Below are 16596 nucleotides of genomic sequence, written 5' to 3' on the forward strand. Positions count from 1 at the left end.
CAGACTAAAATAAGTTGTTGTCTCTAGGAGAAATTTTGATTTCTCAAACATGGCTGCTACAGCAAGTGGTATATTATTGATATAAAATAGGCACACACTATGTGGTAAGCCATGTTTGTGAAGATGATACCCCTCTGCTGAATGCAGAATGATTACATTTTGAAGCAACGTTTTCCGTGGAGCTGGGGTCATCTCAGTAGCCTCTAGATTGTAACATATGAATAGTTTTGAACAGTTTGTTCTTTAGAGACAAACCCTCCAAATCCCAGCCTATTCTTGAAGTGTCTTCTCCTTCAGTGTCCCAGCACAGAAGGCAACACCTGCCCAGACTGGGAACAACTCCTGAGCAGGGGGAGAGTTCAGTTACAGGTGATACCAAAGCAATTTCTGTAGCCTGAAATGATGATAGAGGGTTGTTGAGTAGCCATGGACATCAGATGCAGGAGTATAGGCTGGGGCAGGGCTTCCTCTATCTGCAAAGCTACCAGTGGGTTTGTAGGTAGCAGCAGGCACATACATTCCAGCTGCTACACGGTTGCATGGTTTGTCTCCTGCTGAAGAAACCTGTAGCTAAGATCCAATGAGCCAGCTGGCTGTATCTGCTCCGTGGGGCTGGGGAGCCAAAAGAAACTGCAGTTCTGATGTGAGAGGGACAGTGGGAAGTTCCTCAGGTCCTGCCCACCACCTCCGTTTGCACAGGCATTTCTGAGGAAGGGGGGGGCAGGGGCAAAGTTTTGAATTGCACCCATTTGTAGCTGCACTTGTTGCAGCAAATCGTCCTGGAACAGGGAGGAAATGTGGCCCTACAGGCAGTATACAGCTATCAGATGGATCAATAGCGTAGATATATAGATGACATTTAATGTATCTCTGCATGCATTTATCATAGTGTCAGGTGAAACTGTGTGTGTAATTGTAATGTTCCTTAGGAATAGGTCAAGGCTAGATGTGATAACTGAGAGGTTTAGGACAAATGGATTCCATCCAGTTCTCTGCTGCTCACCACATTGTGTCTGTCACTGCAGCTTGTACAAAACGACTGTGAAACACACGGTAGAGTTTGCTGTTCCTTTTGCACAACTGTGAGAAGTGAAGCAGAGAGCAGCCAGGTTTTGTGACCTTTAAATTATACCAAATTTAAAACAACCCAACCCTACCCAAACCCCGTCCCCCCAAAAAAAGCCCAAATGTCAGCATTGATTTGAAGAGAAGAACCTGCTTTAGAAAACATGTTTACATGTTTCGTAATAATTAGTGCTAATTTCCCACCACCTAAATTTTGAACAGCATTGCAAAAGAAAGCAAATATTTCTGTGCAGCAAAAAGCAGTTCCTATGGAAAATGTAGTACATAAATCTGGACCCCTCCAAGCTGCAAATAATCTTGTGTGTATCATGATTGGGAACAGCAGAGCTCACTTTTGTGCACAGTGGTAAGTATGGAGTACTTTAATGTTTTTGTAAGAAAAACTATCTTCAGGTGAGGCCGGTACCAGGAAAATTACTAAAACTGAGGGTACCTGTTATGGATAACTGTGCTGTTGATTCATCAGGCAAACTCCTTTGCTTAGTGTTATCTCTGCAAGATGAATTGCAATCTTACTTGTAATGAATGTGAATCTGAAAGCAGATGCTCCAATCTGTGCTTTTTTCAGCATGCTTGTTGTTTCTAAAACAATGCAGAACCACAGTAGAAGTGAAATGTGAAGATCAGAGACTTGAGGGAAACTTCCAGTGCAATTTGCACTCTTAAATCTGCAAGGGATTCATTGCCTCACCCAGGCAACTAATCACTTGCAGTATCTGTGGTTCAGCTGCAGATCCGTACTGCCAAGAGCAGTGCTCACACGATTGACATGCTGTCAGGTGATTTACAGGCAGTGCTGCCAGATGACGCTGTGCATCCAAGACCAGACTTGAGGTCATGGGCAGCAGAATCGTGCTGGCAGGCCCACATATCTGTCTGCCCAGCACACTTCTTTGGTGCACAGGCCCCCGGGCAGAGAGGGGCGTGTGGAACCATGCAGGGCATATTTTGCCTATAGAAAGTGAATGAATGTTTTTTACCAGGTTCATGCAGCCACTATGTGTTTTGACCTGTTAGGAGTTGTTTCAGAACAAGTGTACATTTTTTTGCCTTTCTTCCCCCACCCCCACCCCCAGCCTAAACTGTGAATTCCATATCAGGTACTAACAAACATAGCTCATCTCAAAAGAATTCATAATTAACTAAAAGAATTCATAATTAACTTCCACTGCAATTTGTTTGGGTCTTTCTTTACATAAGATATGAGCTCTGGTGGGAATTTGAAATGCTCTGAAGCATACACTGTCTTCTGTGTAACTGCTGCTGAGCCTACAGAAAAGCTAACCTGCTGTAACTGCACAGTGTGTGTGTTTATATATTAGAGTTCTCTGACAGACCTGTTTTTCTTTTTCTCTTTCTCTTTCTCTTCCTTGTCTTCTTTCTGCATTGGCAGAGCATCTTGGATTTGAATTAAAGGGTATGGAACAACCATTCATTTATTAATCAGAAGCCATTAAGAGCTGCCCACATATTTATGGCTTTAATGGGATGATTAAAAAATCAACTGTTCTGTTCTCTTCCCTGGCACCAAGATAGATGTTTCGATTGAAAAAAAGAAAACCAACACCAAAACCAAAAACCAACAACAAAGCAAAATACAGAATCTAATTGTAAACCTATAAAAATGCACGTGTGTTTTTAGCAGCACTTTTTTCTTTGTTTCAAGCAGTAGCCTGGTGTGTGTGGCATGAGTGGGATGGTACAATTGCCATACATCTCCTCATTCAACATGCTTTTGTGTATTTAACTGAAAAGCTGGAGTTTGTGTCCATCCGAAAGGCTGCCAGCAGGCACCACTGGGGAATGAGCAGACATTCCAGGAACAGAAAGGCAAGTTTTAGGAAGATCAGGGGCTTTTATAGAAACTACCATAGTGGACGCATTAACCTCCACTGGATCCTACAAAGGGTCAGGACAAGCTTTGCCATTCCTCCTCCCAAAGGTTAGCAGCTTATTTTCGTTCTTTAGCAGGAGGAAATCGTTCCAAGAAAGGTGGCATGAGATGAGTTAGTCTATAAAGCAGTGAGCCCAGGAAAGGCAGTACTCTCCCGTGAGAGTGGAGGGTGTAATGCTGAGCATCATGATGGCAAGCTGAAGTTTGGAAAAACACTGCAGGAACTTAAATGGTTTTAAAGATATGCCTTTTGGCCAATTACCTGCTCCTGCCCAGTTGCTCACAATCATATTATTTTTCTGCCATTCTCCTCAGTCTGTTTTTAGAAATATATCAAGTATTTCTTGAGTAAGAACCTGGGAAAGCAAATCTTTGAGGCTAAGTTTCCTGTGAGTTAACTTAAAAACATTGAATTGGCAATGTCAGTCAGAGCAGATCCTCACATATAGACACTTCAGTTCCACCTCTTTAGAGGTATGGGGACACCAGTCTTCATTTCTGGATCCTAAATTGTCTTCTTGGGTCCCTGAGGTGGAGGGACATGCACTAGCTGAAGCTGGAGAAACTTGTCTCATCTGGCTTTTGCATGTCTGATCCACCAGGATTGGTGTGTGTTCTCCAGTATTCATCCCTGCTGCAGAAAACGTGCATTTTGTGGTCAGATGTTTCAGAGAAAGTGGTGCTGCTAATGCTAATACACTTAAATAAACTTTAAATATAAGGATTTTTGACATCCCTTTTTTGTTGACCTTTTGTCCTTTTCCTCGTCCATTCTCAATGTCATCACAGAACCGCACACATCGTGTTCCCAGTCTGCAGTCGTCTCTACTCTGTCATTCGTCTTTCACTTTCATGCGTTGCTGTGACACCCATGGCTGGACTGTGATTCTGTCGGCATTATGTGGCACCACATGGTTTGTTCATAGTGTTTGATGCTGTAGAGTGACGATGCTGCTGATGAAGACGTGGTGTTTGTAGAGTATAGAGACACAAATGGAAAAGTCTTGCTCCAGGATCTTATCTTCTCAAATACAAAACTGTAGTGTGCATTCCTTTATTTTCTTTCTGTCATTGTTGAGATGGTTTTGTGCAACATGAAGATACTGTGTTATCAAGCATCAATTTTAATGAGATGTTAGGAGCCAAGCTAAATTACTATCAGCAGGTGATTCAATTTTTAGTTTTGCAGCAGTGACGCACAGCCTCACACTTCATTGCTTCACATAGCAGAGCTGTAGGTCAAGACAGAGAGGCTAGATCTGCATTTCTGATGAATGGAAACATTCCCCATGCAATGCAGGTGAAGGCTCAGGACAGTCAGACATGCCAGAGTAAGGGTCCCATACAGACATGATCACCAGAACAGGGGTTGTGATTTGAGCCCTGGGCAAAATAATCTGTCTTGTAGGAAATAGGTTAAAAAAACCAAAGGGTGGGGGAAGGGAGCAAGGGGCATAGTTTTGATGGCATTGCGCTTTCTCCCTGCTCCATGGTTCAAAGGGGATGATCTATGGTTGGGGAAAAAGTCTTTGTAGCAAAAAACATAACTGGTGAAGAATCTTTAAAAAAATTGGCTTGATGGATGGGTCCATGGTGAAAACTGACCTCCTGCTCAGCTGTTTTTGGTGGGGATTTTTGTGAAGATAGATTTTGCTGGGTAGTAGCAAAATTCTTGCCTGTTGCCATCTGTAACCAGGATATGGTCCTAGCTGGTTTTCCTGATTCCAATAAAAACTCTGAAACTCCTCTCTGAAGGAAAGAGCTGTACAGCTGGAATCCAGGTCCCAGAGGTGGGCAACAGCAAGAAAACTTGTCTGCCATGGTTGCTGATGCCTAGAATAGAGCATCTCTGCAAGGGAAAAAACATGTCGCTGAAGGAGGTGTTTCACCCCCAAGTTCTTTCCCCACACCAGCTCCACCTGGCTCACTGTAGCAAAACACAAGAGTAGCAGATCAGCTAGCAGCTGGCCCTGCTCTGGGAGCAGTCCCAGGCCACAGAGGCTCAGGCTCTGAGGAGGTGCAGTCAGCTGCTGAAGCTGCTGTGGTGTAGAAACTTTCAGCCCAGGTGAGACCTGTGATGCGTTGTTCCTGGCCCACTCCATGGTGAAGACGGAATCTAGGAGCTCCTCAGCTGCCTGCCTCTCTAGTGAATTGAAGGACATTACCTTCCCGGCACCCTCACTGCTACGCTGAGCGCCTCGTGAAGCCGAAGGCCAGTGTACAAACAAAACAGATGGAAATATATGTCTTTAAATTGCAGCTTTGCAGCACAAGCATGAAGCAAGCTCTGCTGATTATGTTTTGCATCTTCATGCCGGGGCTGTCATTCTCAGCCCTTGTTTAGCAAATCTTTCTCCATTCTTTTTTTGAAAGTTAGAAAGAGATAAATGATTTTCCTAGCACTTTTTTCCCCCAAAAAACATGCTTTTTCCTCCTAAAATGGCAAGCTGAAGTTGGTCTAAATGTTCAGTTATCTGGAATGTTTTGTTGCTTCCTTCTTGTCTTTTTTGCTAAAAGTCTAGTCCCAGGGGGTTCTGGCACCAGACCGGTTTCTCTTCTGGTCTGTATTTCATTGTTTGGCAGCACTGGGGATATCATAGAGTCCATTCAAGGCATTTAGTGTGGCATGGTGAACCATGCCGAGCACAGCAACCATGGCATGAGTTTTATTGCCTAATGTATTAAAGAAGGTGCAAACCCCAATAACTTGATCATTAATGCGTAGTATGGGGGCACGAGGATATCACTCATAGACGCTAAAGTGAAATGCTCATGGTATCTGTGCACTGAAGCCTTCTCTCAGTTATCCAGCTGGAGAACGAAATTGCCTCTTCTGGTCTGAGTGGAGAGTTGCTGAGAAGAGCATCTGCTCTGGTGTAGCCACAGAGGAAGAGGCATTCTTGCCATGCGATTGCTGCCTAGGGTAGTTGAGTCACACTGCCAGCGCCATCCTAGCGTTTTCTTAGAGCTTTGATTAATGTGAATGAATTACCTCACTTCCAGCATGGTCTGGGTTTTGATGCTTTTCTGGTTTGAAAGACAGTCCCTGACAAATGATGATATTTGAGAGAAGCAGCAGCAGCTGCTTGATTTTTGTGTGTGCATCCGAGTTACTTGGTGCTATGGAATTTAATCACTTCCTAGGGTTTCATTAAAAATCCATAATTGTAATTGGTTTCTCTATTTTAATTACTCAGTTTTCTTTGTCTAACATGCTATCACTTTTCCATCCTCATTCTGCTTTTTGACTCTTTTAGGATGTCCCCTTCAGCACCTACATGCTTTGGGGCCTGTTGCTTGGTGGTTTCTAGCACACCGCCAAGCTCCAGGGCATGCAGCCGCTGCAAGGAAAAGGCATTCTGAGTCCTTCAGGGCAGAGAGCCTGATGAGAGCATCACAGGGCATGCGTGTATGTGGTGAGTGGGGGGTGCTCAGGGACTTCTTTGGTAGGCTGCTAGGTTGCCAAGAAGGGGGAATCTGCTGGAGAGGAGCGGAGCCACGGGGCTTTTGGGGATTAGTCACTGAGTTTTGCTGTGGGAAAAGAACAGAATGTGAGAGGTATGTTTGAGCGCAGAAGGGGTGAGCTACTAAGCAAGAGAGGGCAAAGATGCAGTGAGACAAAAGGAGTGAAGGTCTCTTGAGGGGCAAGTAAGATTGGTCCGGCTTGTCTCAGGTTTGGGTCAGCTATTAGAGGTGGGCAGTGGATTGGTAGGAGGTCTGACCGAGCACTCTTCTCCATCTTATCCACACACAGTGCTGTTTCTTGTGCAGCCAGATGCATCCCTGGTGCTGGAGTCCATTTGTAACTGGTTTCTTTCTCTCCATTTGCAGAAGCGGAAGAGCTCTACCAGAAGAGAGTTTTAACCATCACAGGAATCTGTGTTGCCTTGCTTGTGGTGGGCATCGTCTGTGTGGTAGCTTACTGTAAAACCAAGTGAGTATGGGTGCTTAACAGACAGTAACTGGCCAGACATTACTGCGTGGTAGCGTCCATGCTTTTATGCTTTTCACTCAAATGCTGTTTTAAGGAGATGCTGCCCTGTGGTATTCCCAGAAAAGTCTGATGAAAAAGGGTAGTGAGCCATCTACCAGGCTGTGCCTGAGCAGGGTGTTTTCCTGGGACCATTTGCTCATCCCCTGAATCAGCATCATTTCACCCGCCCAGGTGATGCTGGGAAGAGCTGGCTCCCAAGCCAGCAGCTCATCTCCTGACAGCAGAAGCACACTGGACTGTTGTGCAGGAGATGTGGGCTCAGCTATGTACATTTCAGAGACTTTTGGAGCAATCCTGATGGAACAAGAGGCTTGGGGACCTCTTTCATGGTCAGCCTTTCCTGCCTGGGCAGCACCTTTTTCCCTTCTTAGCCTGCACCCCACCTCAGTTCAGGGTGCTCCTGGGACATGGTGGGTCTTGTGGAGTAGATGCCCTGCCAGGAGCACAAGTGGGCTTTGCCACTTTGTGATTAATGCAGGACAAGTCAAGTGCCTTGCCACCAAAGCCAACCCAGGACCTGCTTCCCCTTTTCCTTCTCCCCACTGTTCTCCTCCACTCCCAGTACCATGGTGCCCCTGGCTCCCCTGCCTTTGCTGGACCCTGTCTTGCAAAGGGGGATCCTGGAGCCTGCTTCCCAAATTGCCCTTGGTGAGGAATGCTCACAGTTTTTTGAAGAACCAGCAGAAGGTGGCAAATGTTGAATGCCTTGTTTCTTCCTGTTTGCAGCTTTCCACAAACACCATTGAAACATCAAGTGCGTCTGAGATTTGCCCTCTCCATTGTCTGTGTCCTCCAGGTGCCTCTGGGGGCAGAGACCCCCATGAGATTAGTCTTCCTAAGAGATTTTTTCCCTTTCTTTTTTAAAGGAAACAAAGAAAACAAATGCATAACCATTTACGGCAAAACATGTGCCCTGCCCATCAGAACAGAAGCCTTGCGAATGGGCCAAGCCATCCACGTTTGGATCCTGAGGAAATCCAAATGGCTGATGTAAGACCTTTTGTCTCCACCTCCCTGCATGTTACTGAGTGCCTATTTTCTGCCAGGGATGTGATGTGGATGTGTACATTTGCTGATCTGTGAGCCTGTGCATGAGGAGCAAAACACTGACAAACTTGGAAAAAAAAAAGATTAGATTCTGCATAGAAATGTTTCCAAAACCAACATCTGAAGGGAAATGTGATTTGACTTTGAAGTACGGGATGAGATTAGAGCGTTTGGGACAGGCTTGTTTTGATGAAGCAAGTGTGATCCCATTTTCCTCTAAGAGAGATGTTCCTGCTGTTTTCTGTTTATTAAGCTATCCGTCAAGCCCCAGTTTGCAGCATGACAAATGTGATCGGTGTGGCAGTGGCCAGAGCCACCACGGTGACTGTGACTTGCTGAAGCACGTCATGGCAATGGCATCAGCACCACATTAGCCCACCTGCCCGTACCAAGAGTTGCATCCTGGAGAAGATGGGATGTGCTGGTTGGGTGCCAGTGCTGTGCCAATGGGAACAATCTTAAGAATTTAGGACTGGATCCAGAAAAACGGTTCAGCCACTCTCGTGACTTCAGTCACATGAGTTTCCCGTCAAACTCCATGAACTCAATAGGGCTGTCAATCTGCTTAAGTGCCTCGCTAGACCAAGGCATTGAAAGGGGTCAGAAAAAGGGAGGGGGAAGGCAGAGCCAAACAAGAAGATATACTGCTGGAAATGAGTGCAGTGAATCAGTTACAAAGGTCTTCTGGGTCACCCTTTGGATGTTGAAATTGAGTTAGGTTGAATCCCAGCAGTGAAGGAAAAGGGAAGGGGAATTTCAAAGAACCACAACCCTCTGGCCCCAAAGTACTGACTCCCCTGAGAGCGTAGCGCCCCTGTGAAAAGCAGTGCTTGTTGTCAGATGAAGGAATATCTCAGCATACGTTTTTGGATTATACCTGGTGTTTCTGTAGGACCCGTATCTCTGGCAGATCTCATGTCGTTGTCTTTTTATTTTTTTTTAAATATTTATATATTAAATAATATATATAAAAATAAATAATAAAAAATATAAGTTTATATATATATATATATATATAAAAACAACTGCTAGGACTATGTTGGGTGTATAACCTCCTGTGAGCAGAGATGTGTTTCTGTGCAATAGCTACATGTGGTACCACTGTCCTCTAGGGAACCCCCTGGCATGAAGAATACCCTTCTGCAGTCCCTCTGCCACGGCTCTTTTCCAGTATTCATAGTGCAGGGGCAGGGAAGAGCCTCCAGCCTCCTTGTCTCTTCCCGCGGGGCACAGAGCTGCCACGTTCACTCAGTCCTCGTCTCGTTTCACCAGAAATAATCAAGCCAGCCAAATCTGGCTGTGGCGGAGTTGGCAAGCTGGTGACTGATCTGTGTGATGGTTCATATTTTGCAGTATATTTCTAAGAATGTTTCTGCCACCGAACATGTCATCCGAAGGGAAACAGAGACAACCTTTTCGGGAAGTCACTCCTGCTCCCCATCTCATCACTGCTCCACAGCCACTCCAACATCCAGCCAGAGGTGATGTATACCATTTTACCCTGAACTTTCTCCAGCTGTTTCCCTTAGGACACTGTGAGATTCAAAACCAGTAAAAGGTTTTCCTTTCACCTCCCTTTCTATTTTTACTTTGTTTGGCACTACACTGACATACAGCCCACATCAACACCATGGGTCTTTGCTGTCACAGCCAGTTAGCGAGAGGTGTGGAAAGGTGTGATCCTTGACCTGCAGCAAGGTGCCAGCAGGAACATGTAGTGCTGACATAGCTAGAAACTAGGAAGAGAAGTTGTGCTTTTGTGCTTTGCACAGACACAAGTGGGAGGATTTATCTAGGAAAGGTTTTGCAAGTGGTGTTTGCAACTGCACTGGACACCTGCAATAATTCATTAAGCAAACAGGTTATTTGTTTCACGCATGATATATTTAGAATGTATTTGCCCCATGGAAGGCGAAGTATGCAAAATACCACAAAATGTTTTGACCAGTTCCTCAAAGTTAGGGTCTGACTTGGGAGCCACAGTTTTTCACCAGAAAAAACACTCCTGTGAAATCTATCAGAGTCCACAAAGTTGCATTAGAATCTCAGCCCCTGAGGCAGTGGCACATCTTTCACTGTTTCCTTCTGAAGCTCTCAGGAAAACTGGGGCTGGCAGGAAAGTACCAATGATTCTGACTACACAGGATGAGGCACAGTTGTTTTTTACATTTCAAAGTAGCCATCAAGGGGAAGAGCAGCATGGCTCGGTAGCTGAAGTTCTCATGGTTTTTGAGAGCATTTAAATTCGTGATGGAGCTTTCCTATTTTTATGATGTCCAGAAAAATCCTTCAAATGCTATAGAGAAAGTCCAGTGCTGTTCTGAGTTTGGATGTTCAGGTTCTTCCTCTTGTGCTTTTTCCAGTAACGGGGTTTCCCTAGGCGAGCACTTGCCTTTGAAAAGTGCCTGAGAGGTGCCGGGGCCATACCTACAGCCTGTAGTGGCGTAGGGATCACATTGCATTGACATCAAAATTGACATCATTGAAAGCAAAAGGCATCCTGGATTCTTTACCCCACCAGCCCGACGTGTTTGTCTCCATTCATCTAGGAAGCAATGAATCCTTTCAGCTAAAGCTCAAAGACGGTTCCTGGCAGGTTTCTTCAGGGTTCAGGCATTCACCAGGGATGAGCACGTGCTCTCGGTGTACAGTGCGTCAGATCAGCTGCAGATACTGAACTTGGGCTTTCAGGTGAATTCCTCCCTCAGCTCCTCTGGCTAGACTTCCAGCAAGTAGAGAGGGAGCCAGGAATGACTTGTGGGGATGGAAATGACTGCCTCTGTCCAAGGAAATCCTACCCCTGGTGAGCTGTATGGTGTGCTTTCCAGGCTTTTTTGAAATTGTACACTGCAGCCCAACCCTGGCTAGGTGTGTGCAAGCTTGAGCCGGGCTCACAGAGGCTGCAGTGCCCACAGAGCTGCACCTTGCTGGCCTTCTGTGCTCACTTCAAAGTCCTGGGACCCTGGGGCCATCTCTGGGCACCTCCTGAAAATGCAAAGGTGTGTCTGGAGGGCAATGTTCACACATGACAGCTGTGGGGAGGCACTTACCTTACATAGCCTCTGGTCCTGGCCACCTGCCACCTAATCTTCCTGAGTCAAGTGCAGCAAGCAGGTGTTTCTTGAAGCCAAGCCAGAGGCAAGCTACTGGCATGATCAGGCTCCATTTTGCTCGATCAGTGCCTCTAACAAGTGTGCTGTTTGAAGTTATAAATGAGCGTGGTGGTTGCAGCTGAGCATGTGACTGGAGCCATCAATAATTAGCAAGTTCTTGGGAAGTCTTAATGAGGCTGGTCTCCTCTGCAAACCCCCACCCAAAATCCTCTGCCAGGACAGCTCCGTCTGGTGCGGTTTGGGAGTTCAGAGCTGTTGCTCTGATGGATCGCATGTTTCTGCTATGGAGAGTGGTCAGCCTGGTGGCTGTGTGTGCGTGGCCCCATGCATCCCTCCTCTGACTCCTTGCGGGGTTTCTTCTTTGCACCAAAACAAGTGCTCAGCAAGGTCTAGCCAATGTACTGTAGTTTTGTCTAGCATCTTGAAAGTGCTTGGTTGCCAAAATATTTTATAAACCAGTGAAAACCGAATACCTAGGTCTACCTTTGGTATGCTTTTCTCTGCTGATGACAAAGTAAGTTTGAGGGGGGCGGGGGTGTCTGACTCCTTTCTAGTAGCATTTCTGAAAGGGCTGTCACTTGGCAATGCAGATGGCACATTGTAAGATCCTTCGCAGCCTTGCCCTGGCATGACCAGTGCATTGCTCCACACCCAGAACGCTTTGCAGGCACAAAGCAGAACTGCCCTGGCCTCCCTCCAGAGGCTGTCCCGTCCTGTCCCCAGCCATCAGGCAGTGGGGTGACAAATAGCCGGTATGCACTGGTCTGCCAGCAGTACCCTCTATCCAAGAAACAGCAAAGAAAGGCAAATCAAAGGCAAGGCTGGGAAGCTGGTCATCCCTGGCCAGATATATCTTAGTGAGAGGGAGAAAGGGGACACCATCGCAGAGCAGCGTGTGAGCTGTGCCAGCATGCAGCTCTTTGGAGAAGACTTTGGTGGGGATTCCCTGCTCACTGTCCATATGGGGTTTGGTCCACAGACATGAAAGCCACACCTGGAGCTTGGAGCGGACAGAGAGTCTGACTTCAGATTCCCAGTCTGGGATAATGCTGTCCTCAGTGGGAACCAGTAAATGCAACAGCCCTGCGTGTGTGGAGGCACGGGCTCGCCGTGGGGCTGCCTTCTGCATCGAGGACTCGCGGAGGCCCATGACACAGTATCGTGACTCGGTGGATTCTCTGCGGGACTCACCGCACAGTGAGAGGTCAGACCCCACTGCTTGGTGCTACCCTGGCACAGCAGAGCCGAACTGTGCCCTCTGTGCCATAGAAATGTTTGCCTCTACCCGACCCTAGAGCAGTAGTCCTGTGGTAGCACTGGGAAAACTCCAGCTCTGGCCCTACCAGAGGAAGCCACCACTGCAGGAGGCCACTCCGGTAGGGGCAGCAGCAAGTACTGCACCCTGCTGACCTGGTGGCAATGTAGGTTTGGAGCACAGGGATGAGAGGAGCAGAAAATACCTGGCTGCAGTCAGCAACTGGTGAAGAAAAACTGGCTGAGAGCACACCCCAGGCAGCTTAGTGGCCTGGCAGCGCAAGTGGAGTCTGGCCCTCAGGTATACAGGGAAAAGATGTGCATCCTCAGCACAGCCCTGGGTGGCCTGGTGAGCAGGGGTGCTGTATGTGGGCATAGCCCTGGGACAGGGCTCTTTATGACCCAGCCTTCTGGGGGACACAACTGCAGGGTTGAGACATCATCAGCCAGTGAGAGGCAACAACAGGCATCCTCTTCCTGGCTCTGGCTCCTCGTGGTGCAGGAGCACATCCCCACCCTTGCTCCAGCCCTCTGTGGGTAGCCATGGGCAACCCTGGGTGGCCGCATGCCACTTCTGGGCAGTTACCCTTTAAGGCAGTGGGACTTGTCCATTGGGGAAGAGGAGAAAGGCAGCAGCTCCTGTGTTCTCATTCCTGCCCCTGGTCCATTTAGGCAGGCTGACCCAGCTTGTATGGATGTCTCGTACTTCACAAGACACACGGGTCCAAAGGCACTAGACAAGCCAAGGGCCTGGGCAGCCTGAGATGGATGGAGACACAAACTGGCACTACTGAGAGGAAACGAAGTCTGCTCCTCAGAAAGGGGCGATGCTGGAGGACGGGCTGTTTGGAGAGGGACTAGACCAGACCTGAGTTGCCACACTAATGTTATCACTAGAGTAGAGGAAAGCAACAGGTGACCTTTTGTGACACAAGATTTTTGCTATGTCAGAGGAAGCTGTGCCCAGGCTTTTCCCATCTGTGGCCTGAATAGGGGGAGGGCATTCTGGGGACCTTCTTTGGAGACAAGCCTGGCAGCTCCAGAGGGAGCAGGAAGCAGCTGGCAGGGGCATGAGAGGCAGGAAAGTCTTGACTCAGCCTGCTGGGAAGTGCTGCAAGGTTTGCAGCGATTCAAGGTAGGAACTACACATCAAGTCCCTTGGGAAAGGCAGCCCTGGGATGCACGGTGCATGGTGCCCAAGCACCCACCAAAGCCAGCAGCTCATCCTCCCTCAGCACAGCAGTGCAGGGTCCCTCCATCTGGTCCCCCAGGAGGTGCTGAGCTCCAGGACCAGGTGCACCAGAGGCCTCACCTGTCCCTGCGCCGGGTGTTGGGCAGAGCAAGTGTGCAGCTGGAGGGTTTTGGGGTGGTTCAGTGTCCAAATGGAAGTGTTGCTTTTTACAGGTACGTGTCAGCCCTGACCACACCAGCACGCCTGTCGCCTGTCGACTTCCACTACTCGATGGCCACACAGGTGCCCACCTTTGAAATCACATCCCCCAACTCGGCGCATGCTGTCTCCCTGCCGCCGGCGGCCCCCATCAGCTTCCGCGTGGAGGAACAGCAGCCCCTCCTGCGGCGGTACCAGCTGCCCTTTCAGGACACGCAGAGGTACGACAGCTACCACCAAAGGAAGACCTACCTAAATGACAGCATGGGGAGCCTGCCCTCCAGCCCCTTCCGCATCACAGAGGACGATGAGTACGAGACGACACAGGAGTACGTCACAGTGCTAGAGCAGCCAAAGAAAACAGCCAGCAGCAACAGGCGGTGGAAAAAATCCAAACTGAACGGGCACATCCCTCACAGAGCCAGAGCCGTCCGGGACTCCTTCTCCTTGAGCAGCGCCTCTTACAGCGAATCTGATGAGGAGCTGGTGGCCGAAAGCACCCCCTTCCTAAGCACTCAGAACAATGAGGGGGCGCACACAGAGTCGCCCCCACTCCACCGGCCAGGCGACAGCCGGACTCACTACCCCTGCAGCCGGCACAGCGTGCATGGGGAGAGCGGGCGCAGCAGCCTGGCGCACATGATGCCCAAACCGGACCCAGACCCTCTCTAGGCGCCTCCCAGACTCGCGCACCCGTAGACGTAACCCGCATGGAGGAGGCCGAGGAGGGAGGCAAGAGAAAACAAAACAAAAATAAATATTTTTATTTTATATAAAAGAGGGAAAAAATATAACAAATAAAATGTTTTATTTTCATTTTAGCAAAGTTGTCTTATAATAGCTAACGACAATGACTTTTTTATAGGGAATCTCTATTTATATGTAATGTCTTGATTTACAGCTTCCAAGAAAAAAAAAATTAAAAAAAAAAAAAGAGAAGAAAAGAAAACAAACAATAAAATTAAAAAAAAAGTGGGCCAATTTTTGACTACTTAAAAATAGAAAACAAAACTATCGTGGTGCCTTTTGCTGTATGCTAGTGCTGGGATTCATGCCGAGGATTCTGTTTCAGTAGCATTTCTAAGATCATAGATTTTTGTTTGGGAGACAACCTGTCACAAGGGCGCTCTTCCGTCGGAAGAAAACAGCCTCACCACTTTGCCCCGTACCCTGCTGTTAATGATCTTATTCTTTAAGGTATTGTTTGAACACACATCAAGGGCATGAGTGGGAGCATTTCCATTATCATGTCTATGGGGATCTGTCTTGCCCTGTAAAATACTTGTATTTTCACTTAAATCAGGAGGGGGGAAGAAAAACCAAAAAAAACCCCAACCCAACAGCACCGTACTGAAATGCAGAAATAACGTTTCTTTTGCCACAGAGGTAGGAAGAGAAAATGCAGTGGTGCAGCAGCAGCCCTCACAATATAGCCCTCAGCCTTTTGCCATTTCACCTGCGGGTCTGAAGCTGGGTTGGCACAGGTCTGTAGTCAAACAAGGCAGACACCCATGTGAACGTGGTGAAATAACACCCCATGATGGACCACTGGGCCCAGGCCACTGCCACTGCCCTGGCAGGCAGACGGCACTGCGCGGTGGTCCCACAGGGCAGTCTCCATTCAGCCGTGGTGGCCCCGTGGCTGCATTGTGACACTGGTGCCGTTCTGGCCATGGCATTCCTGTGGCAGGGCAGCCAGGCCATGATGCTGTAGGGCTGCCGGGGCTGTGGTGTCCTGCATGCTGGGCCTGGCCCCAGGTCAGGCGGTGCCGAGAGGACAGCCAGGGGCAGCCCTGTGGCGCAGCACAGTGCAGCTTGCCGTGGACTCCGCACCAGGCACCTGCTGGCTGGGCTGCCCCAGGTAGGGCAGGAGCCCCAGCACTTCTGGCCCTGCTTGTTGCCCTTGCGTTGGCAAGGAAGGGCCTCATGTGGGGCAGTCCGGTGAGTGGATTCTTCTGTACCACCGTGCCGTATATTGTAAAGACAGTTGTTACCATCACGTCTTGCAATCAATGATGGACGTCATGTTTCCGGACTTGGAGCGGCTCTGCCCATCGGCTATGTGGCGCAAAGAGACAGTCCTGCGTGTCCAGGTGGCAGAGCATCCCCCATGGAAGTGCCCCTTTCTCCTCAGTTCTCTGCAGCAAACCTGTTTACATTGTAGCCTGACTTTTTTCTTTTTATATTTTTACTTCTGCATGTCCTTTGCATTTCAGATACTGTAGATTGGATGCATGGTGAAGCTGTGACTGAGAAGATAATACAACAATTGACAGTGTATTTCATTTAACTTTTAGCAATAAAGTAACTAAACCCTCTATTCCTCACCCATGATGGGGTCAGATAGAAAACTCTGCTAATTTGTCATAAGATGATTGTCAAAGTTTGCTCTGGATTGTCTGAATGTCAGAACTCTCGACTGTTTAACACTTGAACATTTTTTATATTATAAATAAAATAAGAAATAATAAGCTGTGGGCTGCATTAATCTCAGGCAGTTTGGGGGGCAGATGAGGAGCTGTGACAGGTACCATGCACAGAATTACAGACTCGCTGAGGTTGGAAGAGGCTTCTGGAGGTCATCTGGTCCACATCGCCTGCTTGAGCAGCCCACCCAGAGCTAGTTGCCCAGGACTGTACCCAGTCAGGTTTTGAGTATGTCAGGAATGGCAACACCACAACTACTTTGGCCAACCTCTGCCAGTGCTTGGTTACCCTCAAAGCAAAAAAAGTTTTTTGCTTGTGTTCGGAATTAACTTCCTATTTTTTAATTTGTGCCCGTTGTCCTGTCACTGGATGCTAGTGAGAAGAATCCAGC

At 47.9% G+C, this 16596-nt stretch overlaps 1 protein-coding gene across 4 annotated transcripts in view; it reads left to right on the forward strand.

Annotated features, from left to right (window-relative positions):
• The window catches only part of NRG2 (neuregulin 2), a 165835-nt gene extending 149592 nt beyond the window's left edge, over positions 1 to 16243 (forward strand). For 2 of the 4 annotated variants that reach the window (XM_055718606.1, XM_055718609.1), the window contains 6 exons: positions 2480 to 2503; positions 6812 to 6914; positions 7841 to 7964; positions 9375 to 9502; positions 12114 to 12338; positions 13793 to 16243. In XM_055718606.1, the coding sequence (XP_055574581.1) occupies positions 2480 to 2503; positions 6812 to 6914; positions 7841 to 7964; positions 9375 to 9502; positions 12114 to 12338; positions 13793 to 14450 (1262 nt within the window). In that variant the 3' untranslated portion in view covers positions 14451 to 16243. The remainder of the gene's footprint in view (positions 1 to 2479; positions 2504 to 6811; positions 6915 to 7840; positions 7965 to 9374; positions 9503 to 12113; positions 12339 to 13792) is intronic. The other 2 variants (XM_055718607.1, XM_055718608.1) reach the window with 1 other exon arrangement.
• The last annotated feature ends 353 nt before the right edge of the window (positions 16244 to 16596 follow it).

Source organism: Falco cherrug, chromosome 8 (genome assembly GCF_023634085.1).
Source record: "Falco cherrug isolate bFalChe1 chromosome 8, bFalChe1.pri, whole genome shotgun sequence".
Classification (NCBI taxonomy): Eukaryota; Metazoa; Chordata; class Aves; order Falconiformes; family Falconidae; genus Falco; species Falco cherrug.